The sequence below is a fragment of the Palaemon carinicauda genome, chromosome 35 (genome assembly GCF_036898095.1).
Source record: "Palaemon carinicauda isolate YSFRI2023 chromosome 35, ASM3689809v2, whole genome shotgun sequence".
Classification (NCBI taxonomy): domain Eukaryota; kingdom Metazoa; phylum Arthropoda; class Malacostraca; order Decapoda; family Palaemonidae; genus Palaemon; species Palaemon carinicauda.
This window is the reverse complement of record NC_090759.1, coordinates 20,028,873-20,046,372: the sequence shown is the minus strand read 5'-3', so window position 1 is coordinate 20,046,372 and position 17,500 is coordinate 20,028,873. Positions and strand designations below refer to the sequence as shown.

At 33.0% G+C, this 17,500-nt stretch overlaps 1 protein-coding gene across 6 annotated transcripts in view; it reads left to right on the top strand.

Annotated features, from left to right (window-relative positions):
* The window catches only part of LOC137627652 (uncharacterized), an 830,137-nt gene that overhangs the window by 423,714 nt on the left and 388,923 nt on the right, over nucleotides 1-17,500 (top strand). For 5 of the 6 annotated variants that reach the window (XM_068358810.1, XM_068358806.1, XM_068358809.1 and 2 more), the window contains one exon: nucleotides 7,965-8,072. Coding sequence is in view for 3 of the 6 variants with exons in the window: in XM_068358807.1 (XP_068214908.1) it covers nucleotides 7,965-8,072 (108 nt within the window). In the remaining 3 variants the exon portion in view is untranslated. Of the gene's footprint in view, nucleotides 1-7,964; nucleotides 8,073-17,500 lie in introns of those variants that run through there. The other variant, XM_068358811.1, reaches the window with a different exon arrangement.

The window sequence follows — 17,500 nt, the reverse complement described above, 5'->3', positions numbered from 1 at the left end:
TCAGACGCCTGGAAACGCAAATGATGCAGAAACCGATGCCCTCATTTGCATATAAATGAGATATACTGTAATTATAATGAAGGAATGGTTAATTTCTATAATTTTTATCAGGTAAATTACAGCTTTTATCGATTAGGGTAAAAAATAATCTCCCATTTTTTAGATATTTTTGGGGGGATACGGGTTAGACTAAGCTAGGTAGAGCTGTATGTAAACATTGTACATCGATCTGTTTATTTTGTCTCTTAAGTCGAAACACAGAAATTTACATTCGGTTTTATTACTTCGTTGCTCATGTTTGCCGGCAAAGTTTATTAATGATAATTTCTTTATTAAATAGTTAATTTCCCATTACTATTTCATGCGTGAAAATTTTTAATTGTAGAATATACATCAATAAATATACATGAAGTAAAATTAAGTTTGTTGTAGAAAAAAAAATTAAGTGGTTTAGTTGACATCGAAAAAACCCGTTGATATATATACATACATGTATATATATATGTGTGCATATATATATATATATATATATATATATATATATATATATATATATATATATATATATATATACATATATATGTGTGTGTATATATGTATATGTGTATATATATGTGTGTGTGTATGTATATATACAATGTATATATATATAATATATACATATATATATTTATATATACATATTTTATATCTGTATATATATTATATATATACGCATATATATATATATATATATATATATATATATATATTTATATATATTTATATATACATATTTTATATATATATATATATATATATATATATATATATATATATATATATATATATATATATATATATATATATATATATATATATATATATACTATATAGACTATATATTATATATATTGTATATATTTGTATATATATATATTTTATATATATATATATATATATATATATATATATATATATATATATATATATATATATTATGTACTGTATACATATTATTTAAATGTATTATGTATATTATTATTATTATTATTATTATTACTATTATTATTATTATTATTATTATTATTATTTGCTAATCTACAACCCCAGTTAGAAAAGCAGGATGCTATAAGCCAGGGGCTCCAACAGGGAACATAGCCCAATGAGGAAAAGAAATAAGGTAAAACAAAATATCTTAGGAACAGTAACATTAAAATAAATATTTCCTATATATATACTATAAAAACTTTAAAGAAAAAGAGGAAGAGATATAAGATAGAATAGTGTGCCCGAGTGTACCCTCAAGCAAGTAAACTAACCCAAGACAGTGGAAGACCATGGTACAGAGGCTATGACACTACCCAAGATTAGAGAACAATGGTTTGATTTTGGAGTGTCCTTCTCCTAGAAGAGATGCTGACCATAGCTGAAGAGTCTCTTCTACCCTTACCAAGAGGAAAGTGGCCACTGAACAATTACAAGGGAGTAGTTAACCCCGTGGGTGAAGAAGAATTGTTCTGTAATCACAGTGTTGTCAGGTGTATGAGGATAGAGAAGAATCTGTAAAGAATAGGCAAGACTATTCGGTGTATGTGTAGGCAAAGGGAAAATTAACCGTAACCAAAGGCAAGGATCCAATGTAGTACTGTCTGGCCATAACTCTCTAGCGGTAGTATCTCAACTGGTGGCTGGTGCCCTGGCCAACCTACTACTTATATATATTATATATATATATATATATATATATATATATATATATATATATATATATATATATATATATGTATATTATATATATTATATATACATACATACTTCATTCGATGGGTTAACTATGGAATTGCAGTTTTTTTAGTGGCTACTTTCCACATGCTAATGGTAGAAAAGACACTTTAGCTATGGTAAGCACCCATCTAGGAGGAGGACGCTTCAAAATCAAACCATTGTTCTCTAGTCTTTGTTAGTGCCATAGCCTCTGTATCATAGTTTTCCATAGTCGGATAGACCAACCTGTGTTTTCATGTTAGTACAAGCTTTATAAGGTTTGAATTTTTGTGATGTTCTTCCTAGGAAGTCGCTGTATATAAACTCGGTGATTGTTTAATAAAGCTTAGTTGCATTCACCTCGCCTCTCGGGTATCACCTTACGGGTCTGGCACACTATTCATTGGCTTACGTATTTTCATTCCTCATTGGGATATTTTGCCTGTTGGAGTCCTTTTCCAACTAGGGATGTAACTTAGCTAGTAATCATGGTAATAGTAATAGTATGAATATATATATATATATATATATATATATATATATATATATATATATATATATATATATATATATATATATATATATACATACATACATACATACATATACATATATGTATATAATGTGTGTGTGTCTGTGCGTGTATGTGGGTGTGGTTTCCAAAGTCATTCTTGGACTTGCATGCCATACCACGTATCAAATACGTCAAATTAGGATTTTCGTATGTGTGGGAATCTCTTTTGTGCTTGTAAGGTGAGATGCTCCACGTAGCCCCTTAAACACACACGCATATACACATACATAAACAAATAAATTGTGTGTGTGTATATTACACACACTGTTTTCCGAGGTGCAGCTAGAGGAAAGGCAGCATGATAGTCTCTAACACATTCATCCTTTAATTGCTTAGTTGTGAATAATCCCATGTGAAGAAAAAAATCATGAATTCCAGTCGCTTTAGTTGTCTCCAAAACTCCCATTATTGGTGGATCGAACGTATTCCTGGTACTGAGCCATCCACGCCCATTTTACACGTTGTTATCCGCATTCCGGCCCTCCATTTACTTACGTCTGTCTTGCCATTTACTAGGCCTTCCTCATATTATTGTATGACTTTTGTATCAGCAATGTTTCGTGTCAGTGACTAAAGTTTTTTTGTGTGGATTGTTTGAAGGGTCGGGGATGCGTAGAGATATTTTTTTAAATGTTAAAAAGTTGTCGTTTTTAAATTATCACGCTATTCTACCCTTTATTGACACACACACACACACACACACACTGCATGAAGACTTTAATCAGGTAATCACCTATACAACGTATTGCGAAAGTGAAAATCGTGCAAGTGTCAAAGTGGCTTCACTCTCAAATTTTTTATTTCCCCCCCCCAAAAAAAAAAAATAAAAATAAAAAAAAAAACCTGGTTGGTTATGCTGTTTCTCTTCACTTACCCTAATCAGCTTAATATAATCGCCATTTATAAATCCTTCCACAATATTCGTATATAATTTTCTTATAAAAAATATTTGGCAAGTATATCCTCTATCCTTTCTCTGAACTCTCTTGTTTTACTCATTCCAGTAACTCACCTGCTTATATACTATAACAAATGCTTTGCTTCTATTGTAGAAATTTTAATTGTATATTATCCTCACCTTAAATTTTCTACATTCCACATTCTATAATTTTTCTTTTGTTTTCAAACTTACTGTAACGGTTTTATAACGAATTTTATGTACGCATCTCTCCCTTCTTATGCACACAGTTCTCCTCTCACGACTTATTCCCTACCCTGTTTACTAAATCTAAATCCTACTATACGTCTTTGATATTCCTCGCCCATTCATGAGGAATTTTCCCCCCATCAAAGTAAATCTTACAAACCCTTGCCAGCCACTCAATCAAGCTATCATGAACGTACTGTAGTACTTCACTGGTAGTCCAGTCGTTTTTTACTTCCTAATCGGTTTTACTCTATCCAGAAGTCTTTTTTTTTTTTTTTTTTTTCTACAAGCATTCTCGGTCTTCCACTAACGCGCTCAAGTCATGCATTTCTTAGCTCTCTCTCTCTCTCTCTCTCTCTCTCTCTCTCTCTCTCTCTCTCTCTCTCTCTCTCTCTCTCTCTCTCTCTCTCTACATCTAAATTTCAAGTGTGCTTTAGAATGCCCACCAGGAAAGATTTATCTTGATGCTATTAATAGGACTTCCTCATTCACCACACTAATTCCATTTTTCGTTGATTGTTTTGTTCCTTTTACTTGCAAACTTTACATTAAACTCGTAATTTCTTATTTACTGAACATGATAGTCATGGGTGATTTCTTTTTCCAGTATTTTCTATGATAAAAACAAATTTTTCCATTTGGTTCCTTTTATAGATATATTCTAAATCTTTAGTCTTGGTTAATCTGAAGCAAGACATTCCACGTAATCCTGAGTTCATTAGTTCCCAGAGATATAGTTATTTCCCTCAATTCTTGATGTTAACGTTATTCATATATTTTTTTCTATTTCACGTATGTGGGTGTCTATTAATTTCCTCCGCCAACGAATGTGGAAGGTGTTTATGTTTTACTTCTTGTTTGTGTTTGTTTGTATGTGTGTGCGCTTGTTTGTGAACAACTTCTGGCCACAATTTTGATTGTAAATTAAGGAAACTTGCAGCGATTAACTGTTATGGAAAAAGCTGAAAATTATCAAACTTTGGAAGGTCGAGGTTAAAGGTCAAACTTGGTTCATTTTTGAATGTATCAAAATCCACTCCAATTTATACATGTTAAGGTCAAAGGTCAAGGTCAGGGTCGAGCAAAAAGTCTAGAAATAAGCTGCCGCGGCGGAAGTCTGCACTCTACTGAACGCCCCTCTGGTTTCAATATGCAACTCTTTTTATTTATGATGAATAGCGTTTCGGTCCCCGATAGTCTGTTAAAGGTTTAAAGGTCACTCATGAATGGCAGAGGTAAGGGACAGTGACATTGCCCTATCAAGCAGGACAATACCCTAGAGACTGACTATATATACATATGATCAGCGCCCAAGGCCCTTTCCATCCAAGGTAGGACCAAGGAGGGCCAGGCAATGGCTGCTGATGACTGAGCAGGTAGACCTATAGGCTCCCTCAAACCCCTCATCCTTAGCTCACAAGAATGGTGAGGCGGCAGCGACCTAAGAAACTATCAAGTTAGAGCTGGACTCGAACCCCAGTCTGGCATTCACCAGTCAGGGAGCGTTACCACTTTGGCCACCACAACCAGGTGATTGTGAGCTCCGTCATTCTGCCTCTCGTCAATACGTGCCAGAATCGACTAATTACTAGGTATATAATTCATTGGTTAGACTCGGTAAGCCACAGAATGTTGGACAGAATGTTATAATATCTTTGCTGACTTGGAACCAATCTCGATCTCTTATAATGATGGTATAAATGCCCTAATCACTGGACCATGACACACAAACATACTCACATATATCTACATCCATACACATATTATATATATATGAATTTATTAATTTGTTTATATACTGTATATATGCGTGGAAATATATATATATATATATATATATATATATATATATATATATATATATATATATATATATATATATATATATACACAGTATATACATACATACATAAATACACATTACGTTCCATCACGAGCTCATTTTATAATGTCCTCCCATTCACAAGATATTTCAGTAAGATCAGGCCCGTCCAGAATTGTTTTCAAGCCGTTCATCGAACTTGGCCTACAATTGTTCTCTGTTGAACTAGAAAAGACTTTCGTCCTTTTGTTTTATTCCTCCATTTATTTGTTATTTACGTTAAAGTGCCATTGGTGGAGCCAAGATGAGAAACTAGATCATCCCATGTTATTGTTCTCCCCTTTTCTTTTCTTTTCTTATTTGGCTTTTTTTTTTTTTTTTATCAAGCGGCTTCGTAATCTGGCTTTCTTTTTGTTAATTCGATTTTGAGTTACTTATTTGTATACAAAATTTTTTTTATGAGTTTTATCAATTTAACTTAGCTTTTAAATTTGCATTTTGTTCTTTGGGTTGATTCAAAATATAGAATCGTTGCTGCGTTGTAAAAGATTATTATTAAAATCGCTCATTATTTGTATGTAAGAAATCAGAACTGTCATCTACGGGTGTTATCTGCACGACGAAACTATATAATCCATCTATTTCACTTATGGATTTTGACCCAACTTCGGCGTCACATTATGTATGACCCAAAGGATGTATCTGTAATATTTTGGATTAAGTACATCAAAGTGCAAACACGCAGCAGTACTTTGTAAATAATCGCAATGTTAAGTGAATGGCAAATATTTTGTTAGTATAATTTTTGTTTGCGAACAACATTGCGTAAAAAATACTTTACCAATTTCAACGAAACATGGTGGACTTGTGAGGTGTGGCCCTATAAGTCCATTAGATTTTTAAGAAAATACATCGAGGTACAAGTAAGCATTGGAGGTGAGACCAAAATTAGACTGCTAGGCGTGGTGAGGGTATGCTCTCAACTAATTGCCCCTCTAGTTAATATTGTTTTTCATTTCACAAGGCTTTAAAAATACACACAAACATACACACACATATATATATATAATGTATATATTTACATATATGCATATATATATATATATATATATATATATATATATATATATATATATATATATATATATATATATATATACACACACATACACACACACACACATATATATATATATATATATATATATATATATATATATATATATATATATATATATATATAATGTATATATTTACATATATGCATATATATATATATATATATATATATATATATATATATATATATATATGACTTAATTGCAGTTAGTACTTTCGTCTTATAATCGACATATTCAGAGAGATGGTATCAATTATAAGACAATCTCTTTTCATTTTTCTCTTCGTGGCTATAATATATGTATATATATATATATATATATATATATATATATATATATATATATATATATATATATATATATATATATATATATATATATGTATGTATATATATATGTATGTATATATATATGTATGTATATATATATGTATGTATATATATATGTATGTATATATATATGTATGTATATATATATGTATGTATATATATATGTATGTATATATGTATGTATATATATATATATATATATATATATATATATATATATATATATATATATATATAATGTATATATATATTTAATATACACACGTATGTATATGTATTTATATAGTGATACAGTATGTATATTAATGAATATCTTTGTCTCTTAATCACTTACTGCCCTATGTTTATATTTTCTATGAATACTATATAGCATCATCATCGTCTGCCGTTACTAGTCCACTGCAGAACAAAGGCCTCAGACTTGTACTTCCACATGTGTGGGTTTATGGTGTTTTTGTGCCAGTCCACAACCGAAAACTTTCTTGATTCGTCAATCCATCGTCTTCTCTTCCTTTCCATGCTTCTTTTACAGTCTCTAGGGCCCATTCTGTTATGCTTAATGCCCATCTATTGCCTTTCATTTTCGTATGTCCTGCCCATTTCCAGTTATCTTTCTTTCATGTTAGAACATCTACTTTAATTTGATATATTATTATTATTATTATTATTATTATTATTATTATTATTATTATTATTATTATTATTACTAGCCAAGCTACAACCCTAGTTGGAAAAGCAAGATGCTATAAGCCCAAGGGCTTCAAAGGGGAAAAATAGCCCATTGAGGAAAGGAAATAAGGAAATAAAAAAACGATATAAGATGTAATGAGAAATAAGAATATATTTTAAAAACATTAACAACATTAATACAGATATTTGATATGTAAACTATAAAAGGACTTAAGTAAGCATGTTCAACATAAAAACATTTGTTGCAACTTTGAACTTTTGAAGTTCTACCGATTGAGCGTTACTACCCGATTAGGAAGATCATTCCACATCTTGGTCACAGCTGGAATATAACTTCTAGAGTACTGTGTAGTATTGAGCCTCTTGATTGAGGCGGCCTGACTATTAGAATTAAATAAATACCTTGTATTACGAACAGGATGGAATGTGTTTGTGTATCAGCATGGTGTTATTCATTGATTTATGTAGATCATCAGCCACCTCGAGAATAGTCATGTTTAATAACAGTATCCTTTTCTTCGTGTGTCTCCTGCAGAAGGCGTCAACCATGTATGGGGCTGTGGGCGCGAGCATCAGCGTCCGGGAACAACGTAAGAAGTCCATCAGCCTCAAGCCAGCCGGACCAGTATTATTTCCTAAGAAGGTCAGAGTCCATCCCATGCCCAATGTTCATGGCCAATGGTATAAGGTTAGGCCTATATATATACATAATTATTTTTGTGTAGGCCGTATCCTGTAGGCTGTGATTGTTTCTTTGTTTGTTTCTGGTTAAAAGAGTCTTATGGATTATCGACGTCTTTTTAATATTTTGTTAATTAGAATTTTTACGGTAATTTATTTTTTACATTAATTCTAATGATAGTTTTGTTATGATCTCTTAAATCGACTCAGAATTCCTGAAGTAATCACTTATTTCTCGTATCTATTAAATATTATAATTAGATTATAAATATTTACAGCAAATACGCTTATTCAAAACGGCGTATTTAAAACAGGATTTACTAATCCAAAGAAATTCCAAGAAGCCATTAATAATTTTATCATGCTCGTTAGCCGGAGTCTAACTTGCCTCATTAGGCTGGTTATTCCCTTTTGATAATAGTAATAATAATATACTCATTCTCGTCACTTGGTATACAAAGTATGATCTGAAATAGTTTAATTTTATTAGAAACCGAAATACTAAACTAAGACTATAGTGTGCGTGTTCAAATTGAGTTTTTATTGTTAATAAAAAGCCGACTGAATCATCTAAAAACAAGATTCACGAACGACTTCAAATATAATAATGAAAAAATCTTCTCCATAAGACTTTTTCCACTTGAAATCCATGCTGCCTTTCTCCGGAATACAAATTGAAATTCATCCAACCTTTTTTCATATCACGCAAACAAAAACATTTGAAAAGTTTTTGTAAAATTCTTTTTATCTTGCACCCTTGATCCCAACTGAAAAAAGGGGTTTTCCAAAATTTGATGAAACTCCGTTAAGAATCATTTCATCTTCGTAAACAGGTAGGTTTAATTGGTTATAATTTTCTGGTGTTATATGTTTTAAGTGTTTTAATGTTAAGAAAATTCAAATCGTGCATGTATAATTCAGAATTGTTCATTGAATACTTCCAAAAGACGTGAAATTCGTATGTAGGTGAAATGGATATATCGTGAAACATTTGATATGAAATGTATTCTCTGAAAAGGCAGCAGATATTTGTTTCCTCATGTTTTGTAATTTACATGTATGCACGTATGTATGTTTATAGTAATATATTTACACGTACATACTTGCAAACGCGATTGTATGAAATACATCCATTGTATTTTTATGAATGTGCCTTGTAGATATTGGTGTTTAGGTGTCGTCTTGCTGTCATAATTTTGTTTCGACCACACGAAGCGCTGCAACAATTGCATGTAAGTAGAGTAGTACTTAGAATTCTTAGCAGAGAATGGCTAGTATTGCATGACAGTGTAGTATACACAGTGGTTTTATTGTTAGGAAAACAGACAATAGTATCTTCTGTCCCCTCAAATATTTCGTTTTTTCAAGAACTGGTTTTGAAAATACTTTCCTGCAGTGTAGTTTTATCTTAGTTCTTGAAGCTTATTTTAAAGTAGTTTCAGCGACACAATTTCATTTTAGTTTTAAGGCTTTGATATTCTTAAGGTCCGCGTGAACTATGCGCGCTTCATTGCTTGTCAAGGTAATACCCATTACGATAGATTTAAGCTTAATTCAAGCTTTGATTTTTTAAATAGATTTTTAAACTATGTTCTTCGACTTAAGTTTTCTTAGGTTTTAAGATTTTTTAATTTTTAGATTTTCAAACCTTTTTTTATAAGATTATTTGTAAATAACATGTTGTAGTACCATAATTTACTCTTAGTTTCTAAGCAAATATAAAATCAAGTCCTATACAGATATAGAATATTTCTTCTTTGCGATCTCTCCCGTGCTACTATTAGTCCCAAGAGTAACTGCTTCTGTCCATATTGCTTTTTAAAAATTATTTCAAATCCGACAGCTACTTGCTTATGATGCTTCTCAGAAGGACTAGAGTGATTTTCTGTTGCTATGATTAGTGTCGATGAAGGAATATTTTTAGAAAAATACGATATATTATTAATTGAATATTTTTTTACGCTGTTAATGTTTTTTCTTAATTTTTCTTACTGTTTCCCAAAAAGAACATTCAGCGAATTATTGAAAATAAAAATATTTTTGGTGACACTTTTCATTAGTAACAAACTTATATAGAGACAAATGTGTGAAAGTGACATGATTGAGAATTAAATAACAAAATGCGGCTACTACGTTTTTTAAACTATTCATGATAGAGATTACCCGTGAGGTTATCAATCGATTTGATTTAACATAAGGATATTATGAAAATTTAAAATGGGATGATACAGGGATCTTTTGAAAGTTGAACAGTCATATTTTCCTTCTATGGCACAGGTCACAGGATTCCCTTGAAGACGTCTTAGTTGACTTGAGGGTTAAAGGTTGTGGTAGCCTATTGGAATGGTCCCTGTCTGATAATATGCTGAACTAGGGTTCGAAACCACCTGAAGCTCGATAGTTTTTTTATAGTGTCTGCAACTTCACTATCCTTTTGAGCTAATGATGTGGGTTTGGGAGAGACTATAAGTTTACATGCTGAGTCATCAGCAGTCATTGCATGGTCCCCTCTGGTCCTACCTTGAATGGAGAGGGTCATTTGGCGCTGATCGTATGTATATATGGTCAGTCTCAAGGGCATTGTCCTTGTAGGTTATTGTTATTGTCTCTTGGGTCTGCCATTCATGAGCGACCATTAAACCTTTTAATGGGCTCCCTTCTCTGGCTGGTGTGCCCAAATGTTCATAGTTTCACCAGTCCTCTGGAAATGGTCAGGAATGGTAGTGGTACATGTAGCACCAAATCTGAATCCTTCAATGTCGAAGTTGGAGTGAAATAAGGATGCTTCCTGGCTCTTGTCATCGTCAACATCTCTTTCGCAGTACTAACTCTTCTCAGCCATCGAGTTCAACATCCTGATGACGGTGTGAAAATTCAATTTCACTTGGATGATAGTCTTTTTTAACGTCTGGCGTCTCCAGGCAGAAACAAAAACCAAAATAACATGTCTTCTTGAGCTCCAATATGCTGACGACTGCGCTCTAGTAACCCACACATCTGAGGCTTTCCAACACAGTCTTGAAACAGGCTCCTCCATCTATTAAAAATGACACTTAAAATAAATATTGCTAAAACAGAAATGATTGCACGGAGAAATAATAATGTACAGCCTTTAACATTCCAAATTAACAGAGGAAATATCAAACAAATCGAAAGTTTCTCTTATCTTGGCAGTGTGCTCTCCATCAAGCACAACCTAGATGAAGAAATTATATCAAGCATCCTTTGGACTCCTTCAATCTAGGGTATTCGATAACAACAACCTAAACATATTTACTAAAGTCTCAGTCTATGCAGCTTTATGCCTCTACCCTATATTGCATTGTGCAGAATCCTGGGCTCTCTACCGTCGCCACATAAAGCCTATGGAAGCCTTTCATATTAAATGCCTACAACACATCCTTGGACTAACATGGAGAGATAAAATCCCGCATACAGAAATATTTGCACGTGCCAAATCAATCGGCATGGAGCCCACTCTGGCAAAAAGAAAGTCGAGATGGACTGGACATATTATAAGTATGCCAGAATACTGCCTCCTTCATCAGGTCTTGAACAGACAGCTCCATAATGCACGTCGAAACACGGGGGACTCAAATGAAGTGATATAAAGATATAAAAGCAACACTTTAGAAATGCAACATTGATCCAGATGACTGAAGCAAGTGCTTCCAACAGACCACTATGGGATTCATTATGCAGTGTTGGGGTAACTAGACTGGAAGATGAGAGAATCCTAGCAAGACAGCAACGCAGGGAACGAAGGTAAAATCCTCCTATGGAAATGCTCCCACTGAACTCTAACTGGACCTGCCAGAAATGCAACACTAACTTGATCATTTTCTCCATAGTTATCATTTTAGGAAGTAGTAGTCGTTATCGACACAATTGACAGCAATTGACTTGTAAAATGAACTGTAGTAGTTGTTAACTACGTAGGGACATTACTTTTGGAATCAGATTAAGACCAGATAGAAGTCTGCTTGCACCCTAAGTACTTGGTATTTTTTTCTATTATGAATATAACATATGGGCGTGTTTACTGTATTTCTTAGGTTTGCACGTTCCTTGAGTTCATTACGGGAAAGTTCTAGAGTCACATGCATACATATGACATGCACAATTCCTGTGCTGGGAAACTGATCTACAGAAGATTAGTAAAGTCTATAGATGTCCATTTTATCTAATGGCGACACAAAAAAATTCTCTAAACGGCCATTTTATCCAGGGGCAACTCAGAAATAAGTCCCTGATCGCCATTTTATTTAATGGCGACCCAGAAATAAGTTCCTAGACGGCCATTTTGTCTAATAGCAACTCGTAAGTAAGCCTATAGACGGCAATTTTATCTAATGGCAACTCAAAAATAAGTCCCTGGACTGCCATTTTATCTAATGGCGACTCAGAATTAAGTCAATAGACTACCATTTTATCTAATGGCGACGCATAAATATTTCCACAGAAGGCCTCTATCCAATGGCCACTCAGAAATAATTCCCTAGATGGTAATTTTATCTAATGGCGACCCTTAAGTATGTCCATAAATGGCCGTTTTATCTAATGGCAACTCAGAAATGAGTCCTTAGACGACCATTTTTATCTAGTGGAGACTTAGAAAACGTCTCCAGACAGTCATTTTATCTGATAACGATTCGGATAAAAGATTCTAGACGCAGTAATAACTCCTTAGATGGCCATTTCATCTAATGGCGATTAAGAAATAACTCCCTCGATGGCCATTTTTTCGAATGGCGACTCAGAAGTAAGTCCGTAGACGCTTATTTTATCTCATGGAGACTGAAAAAGTCTTTAGGCGGCCATTTTATCTGAGTGCGACTCGGATAAAAAGTCTTTAGACAGCCATTTTATCTGAGTGCGACTCGGATAAAATCTTTAGAGGGGCATTTTATCTGATGGCGACTCGGATAAAAAGTCTTAAGAAGGCCATTTTATCTGATGGCGACTTGGATTAAAAGTCTTAAGACGGCCATTTTATCTGATGGCAACCTGGATTAAAAGTCTTAAGACGGCCATTTTATCTTATGGCGACTCGGATAAAAAATCTTTAGACGGCCATTTTATCTATGGCGACAAAGAAATAAGTCTTTTAGATGGTCATTTTATCTAATGGCGACTCAGGAAAGTTCCCAGACGGCCTTTTTATCTAATGGCTACTCTGAAATTAGTCCCTAGACAGGCATTTTATTGAATGGCGACTTGAAATAAGACCACAGACGGCCCTTTACCGATTGGTGACTCAGAAAAATCTCTAGACGGCCATTTTACCTAATATCGTCTTAGAAATGTATTTTCTGTAATTACAAATTTTATTCGTTGTATTTCAGTTTATGAATATTAATATCGAAGAAACATAGACAAACATAATAAATGCATCCTATTCATTACGGAGGCTCTAATGAAAATATTTTGTAGCCAAATTTGCTTGCTTAATTCAAAATTATTTGATTTTAATGTATTTGTTTAATTTTAGGTTTTAAAATGTCAAATTAGAATGTTCCTGTGTTCTTTATCTTTCGTAGTTGGATGAGACTTCCATTCTATTCGTGGGAAATGATAGATTGATGATAGTAAAGAAAATAAAAACTATTGTTATTGTTGAAGGACTTACTTCAGGACCTAAACTAACCTTTTTTTTTCTTTTTTTTTTTCAAAAGTTACCGTTTCAATGGTAACTTTTATAGCGGAAGTTAGGGTCTACGGTAAAAATGTATAATTTTTCTTTTTAACGTTGTTCCAGTAATTAGTGTAATGGGAAAAATGGGATTAAGGAGGCTTACAGCTTTCCAACGTTTATAGCAACATTAATCCTCCCTACACCCCTCACTGAGGTCTCTGGATAGGAAATAGGGGGAAAGCATAACTGAAAATCGATGCTTATGAAGGGGGACGAATCTTTACACTTTGTAGATAATGGGAGCATGGTGAAAGGATAGTAAGTTGGAATTTTCTTTTTCAAATTCATTTAGTGTATGCTCTCTTAGTGTACTTCATCTGGGCAGTGTGTAGACGAAAATCCATTTTAGCTGATTTTGATATTCTGTACTTTACATTTTTTTTAATGTACATTTTTTTATTATCTCCATTTTTTTTCTATTCACGATAATTGAAAAAATTGTTTTGCGTTTTATTTTAAGATTAGTTTCGTAATTTTTAAAAAATATTCGAATTTGCTTTTTGTCCAATCGACTGCATATATTATACGCATATATGCTGGTTTGTAAATTATTACTACTTATAATTACTTCTTGCCAAACGACAACCATAGTTGAAATAGCAGGATGCTATAAGCCCAATGGCTCCAATAAGGAAAAATAGCCCATAGAAGAGAAGGAACAAGGAAATAAATAAGCTACAAGAGAAATAAAGAACAATTAGAATAAAGTATTTTAAGGATATCTAACATCATTACATCAGATCTATCATATATCAGCTATAAAAACTTCGAAAAGAAGAGTAAGAGAAACAAGATAGAATAGCGTGCCTGAGTGTACCCTCAAGCAGAGAACTCTTAACATATACGTATAATTTCATATACATTATAATTTATGACATTTGCAGACTGTTATGTCATCCTTGATGTTCGATTCCTTACTTCAGTCGGTAAATATTAATCATTCCGATTTAATATTGAACTAAAAATTTTCGTTGAGTTGGGTTCCTTTTTATTCTATTCATGATTCAGGTTTCTATTTATTTAGCTTTTCTATTCTTCTCTTTATTTATAAGAATTTAAAGAAAAGGCTAAATGAATAGAAGAGAGTGAGATAGGGGTTTTTCATCTAATGAAAGAAAGTCCATGACAATAGAACCCAAAAGATGCTATATAACATTTATATCCTTTTCCTTTTGATTTAGTTTTCCGGTGAAAGTCATTTGCATAAAAGTCTTTTGTATAATCAAGTGTTTTGTTGGGAAAGGGACCGCCCTGAATGTAGAGGATCCTCTCCTACGTTGGATTTGGCGTCACAATGGGACAAAATGACTGTAGGATTTATTTAAAACGAGTGGGATGTCCTTCGTTTCTTTCCCCTGGTCTTTTCCCCATAGAGGGGGTAACTCGTCCCTTCCTGAAACCGTAATGGATTTTTGAGAACTGGTCTCAAAGGGGCCACCTTTATTCAGGTGGATTTTGTAGCTTAGTATTGATGTTCGTTGGGGGAATAATTTAGATCATAAACTTTTATATACTACTGAAATGTTAACGTTTCATGGAACGTTTTTAAGAGAGCAAGATAAAGCCGCGGAATCTTAATCCTTATAAAAGAGATTATAATTGATCATATGTTGATTTGGAAGATTAATACTTATTAACCTGTGATTTTACCTTTGTATTTAATTAATTTTCAGGTAACTATTGTTACACTTGGGTGAAATTAAAACGGACTCTATATTTTTCACTCAAGCAATCAAGTGTGAATGAGGTTACATGTTATAACGATCATATTAAAGTAACCAAATTCTCACAGAATTTGAATTATGGTTTCGCAGAATTTATGAAAAGATTTGTAAATAATAGTTCTCGAAGAAAGTGCTCTTGATAACAGCGTAAAACCGTTAAAAGTTGAGTGTAACATAAACTGATCTGGTTGAGAATTCATCTGATTCTTTTGATAATCCAAAGTCTGATTCTCTCTCTCTCTCTCTCTCTCTCTCTCTCTCTCTCTCTCTCTCTCTCTCTCTCTCTCTCTGTCGTCAGATGATATTATCTTTTCATCTCATTTATTTCATTGTTGTTGCTATGATATTACATACTCCATAACTTTTTTTGGGTGCGAACGATGTTTAAATATTCCAAGGTTTATAAGACCACTTGACTTGTTGATGAGGCTTGTATTTTCCTTGAGGCTTAAGCAGTAGAATTTTAATTTTGGAAAACCCAGAATAATACTTTTTCTCGATACATGATAGGCTTCATCTAATCGTTCAATTATTTTTATTTTTTTATTTTTTCGATGTTGTCCATGCATGTGCTAAAATATGTATTAACTAGGTAAACTGTCACAAAAGATGCTTTGTGAACAGATTATACACTGGTGACTAGTAGCCAAGGTCCTTCTCAACCCACGTTGGACATCTAGATCTGGCTAGATAGCTGCTAATGACTTAAAAGATAGATTAGTGGGGCCCCCACTCATTCCTCTGCTCAAACTTTGATGAAAAGGTTGTGTGCTGGTTAAAATCTAACAGTACCAGAGATCTGTATTCGCTTGCCAAGTAAAGTTCATCATTCATTTGGTTAGTGGTACTTTGAAGGAGAGAAGAGTTTGGAAGTCTTGTCGTGTGAGGGAATGAGGGAAAGAGAAAGTTGAACTTAGATAACCTATGGATAAGAAGGTGATGGAAAAGCGACCTAATAGAGACTGTTTAAAAAACTAGTCTGTCTTCCCTAATCTTGACTGTTTTTCTATGCGGGAGGTATTTAAAGTCAACGTAACATTGGCCAGATAGCTGTATTTTAGATTATATTACTGTAAAAGAGAGCAGTAAGAAAAGTTTATTTAATATTATTGGTGCTTGTTACTCATACAAAATATGATTTTGTAGCAGTAAGGGAAATATATTTTCATATTGCTATGAAGGTAAAGAATAGTAATAGAACCAAAAAGGAATCGTCTGTTTTGCAAACGCGTGCTCACTATATATAGTGAGAAAATTCCGATTGAGAAAAAGTTAAACAGGGAGACCCTATCTCTCCTAAATTATTCACAGCCTACATAGAAGGTGGTTTCAGAATTTAGATTTGGAAAATGTAGGAATTACTATTAATTGGGGAATAAATACCTTAACTACTTGAAATTTGCAGATGACGTAGTTATGTTTAGCGAATCATGGGTTGAATTACAAAAGGTGAAGATTTGAATAGAGAAACCAGAAATGTAGAACTGAAAATGAATGAGTAAAACCAAGATTATATGCAATGATAATGCAGAGACCAAAAATAAAGAGTTATGGAGGAACCTCTAGAGTTTGTTAATGAATATACGTTGTTAGGACAGAGGGTAAGTGTTTCCCCAGAACACGAGACCAAAATTAAAAGAATGATAAGCATGGAATGGAGAACATTTGGTAAAATAAATGGGATTAAGAAGAATAAAATGCCACTTTTCTCTATAAAGTAAAGTATTTAATCAGATGGTCTTGCCAGTATTAACTTGTGCATCAGAAACTTGGAGCGTTACTAAAGCCCTTGAACATAAACTAGTTACAATTCAAAATGCAGTGGAAAGAATAATAATGGGAATAACACTAACATGGATACGAGATCAAACTAAAGTAGAGGATATTCTAGCATGTAAGAAAAGGAAATGCACATGGACAGAACGTATAATTAGAATGATAGACAATAGATGGAGATTGAGCCTAACATAC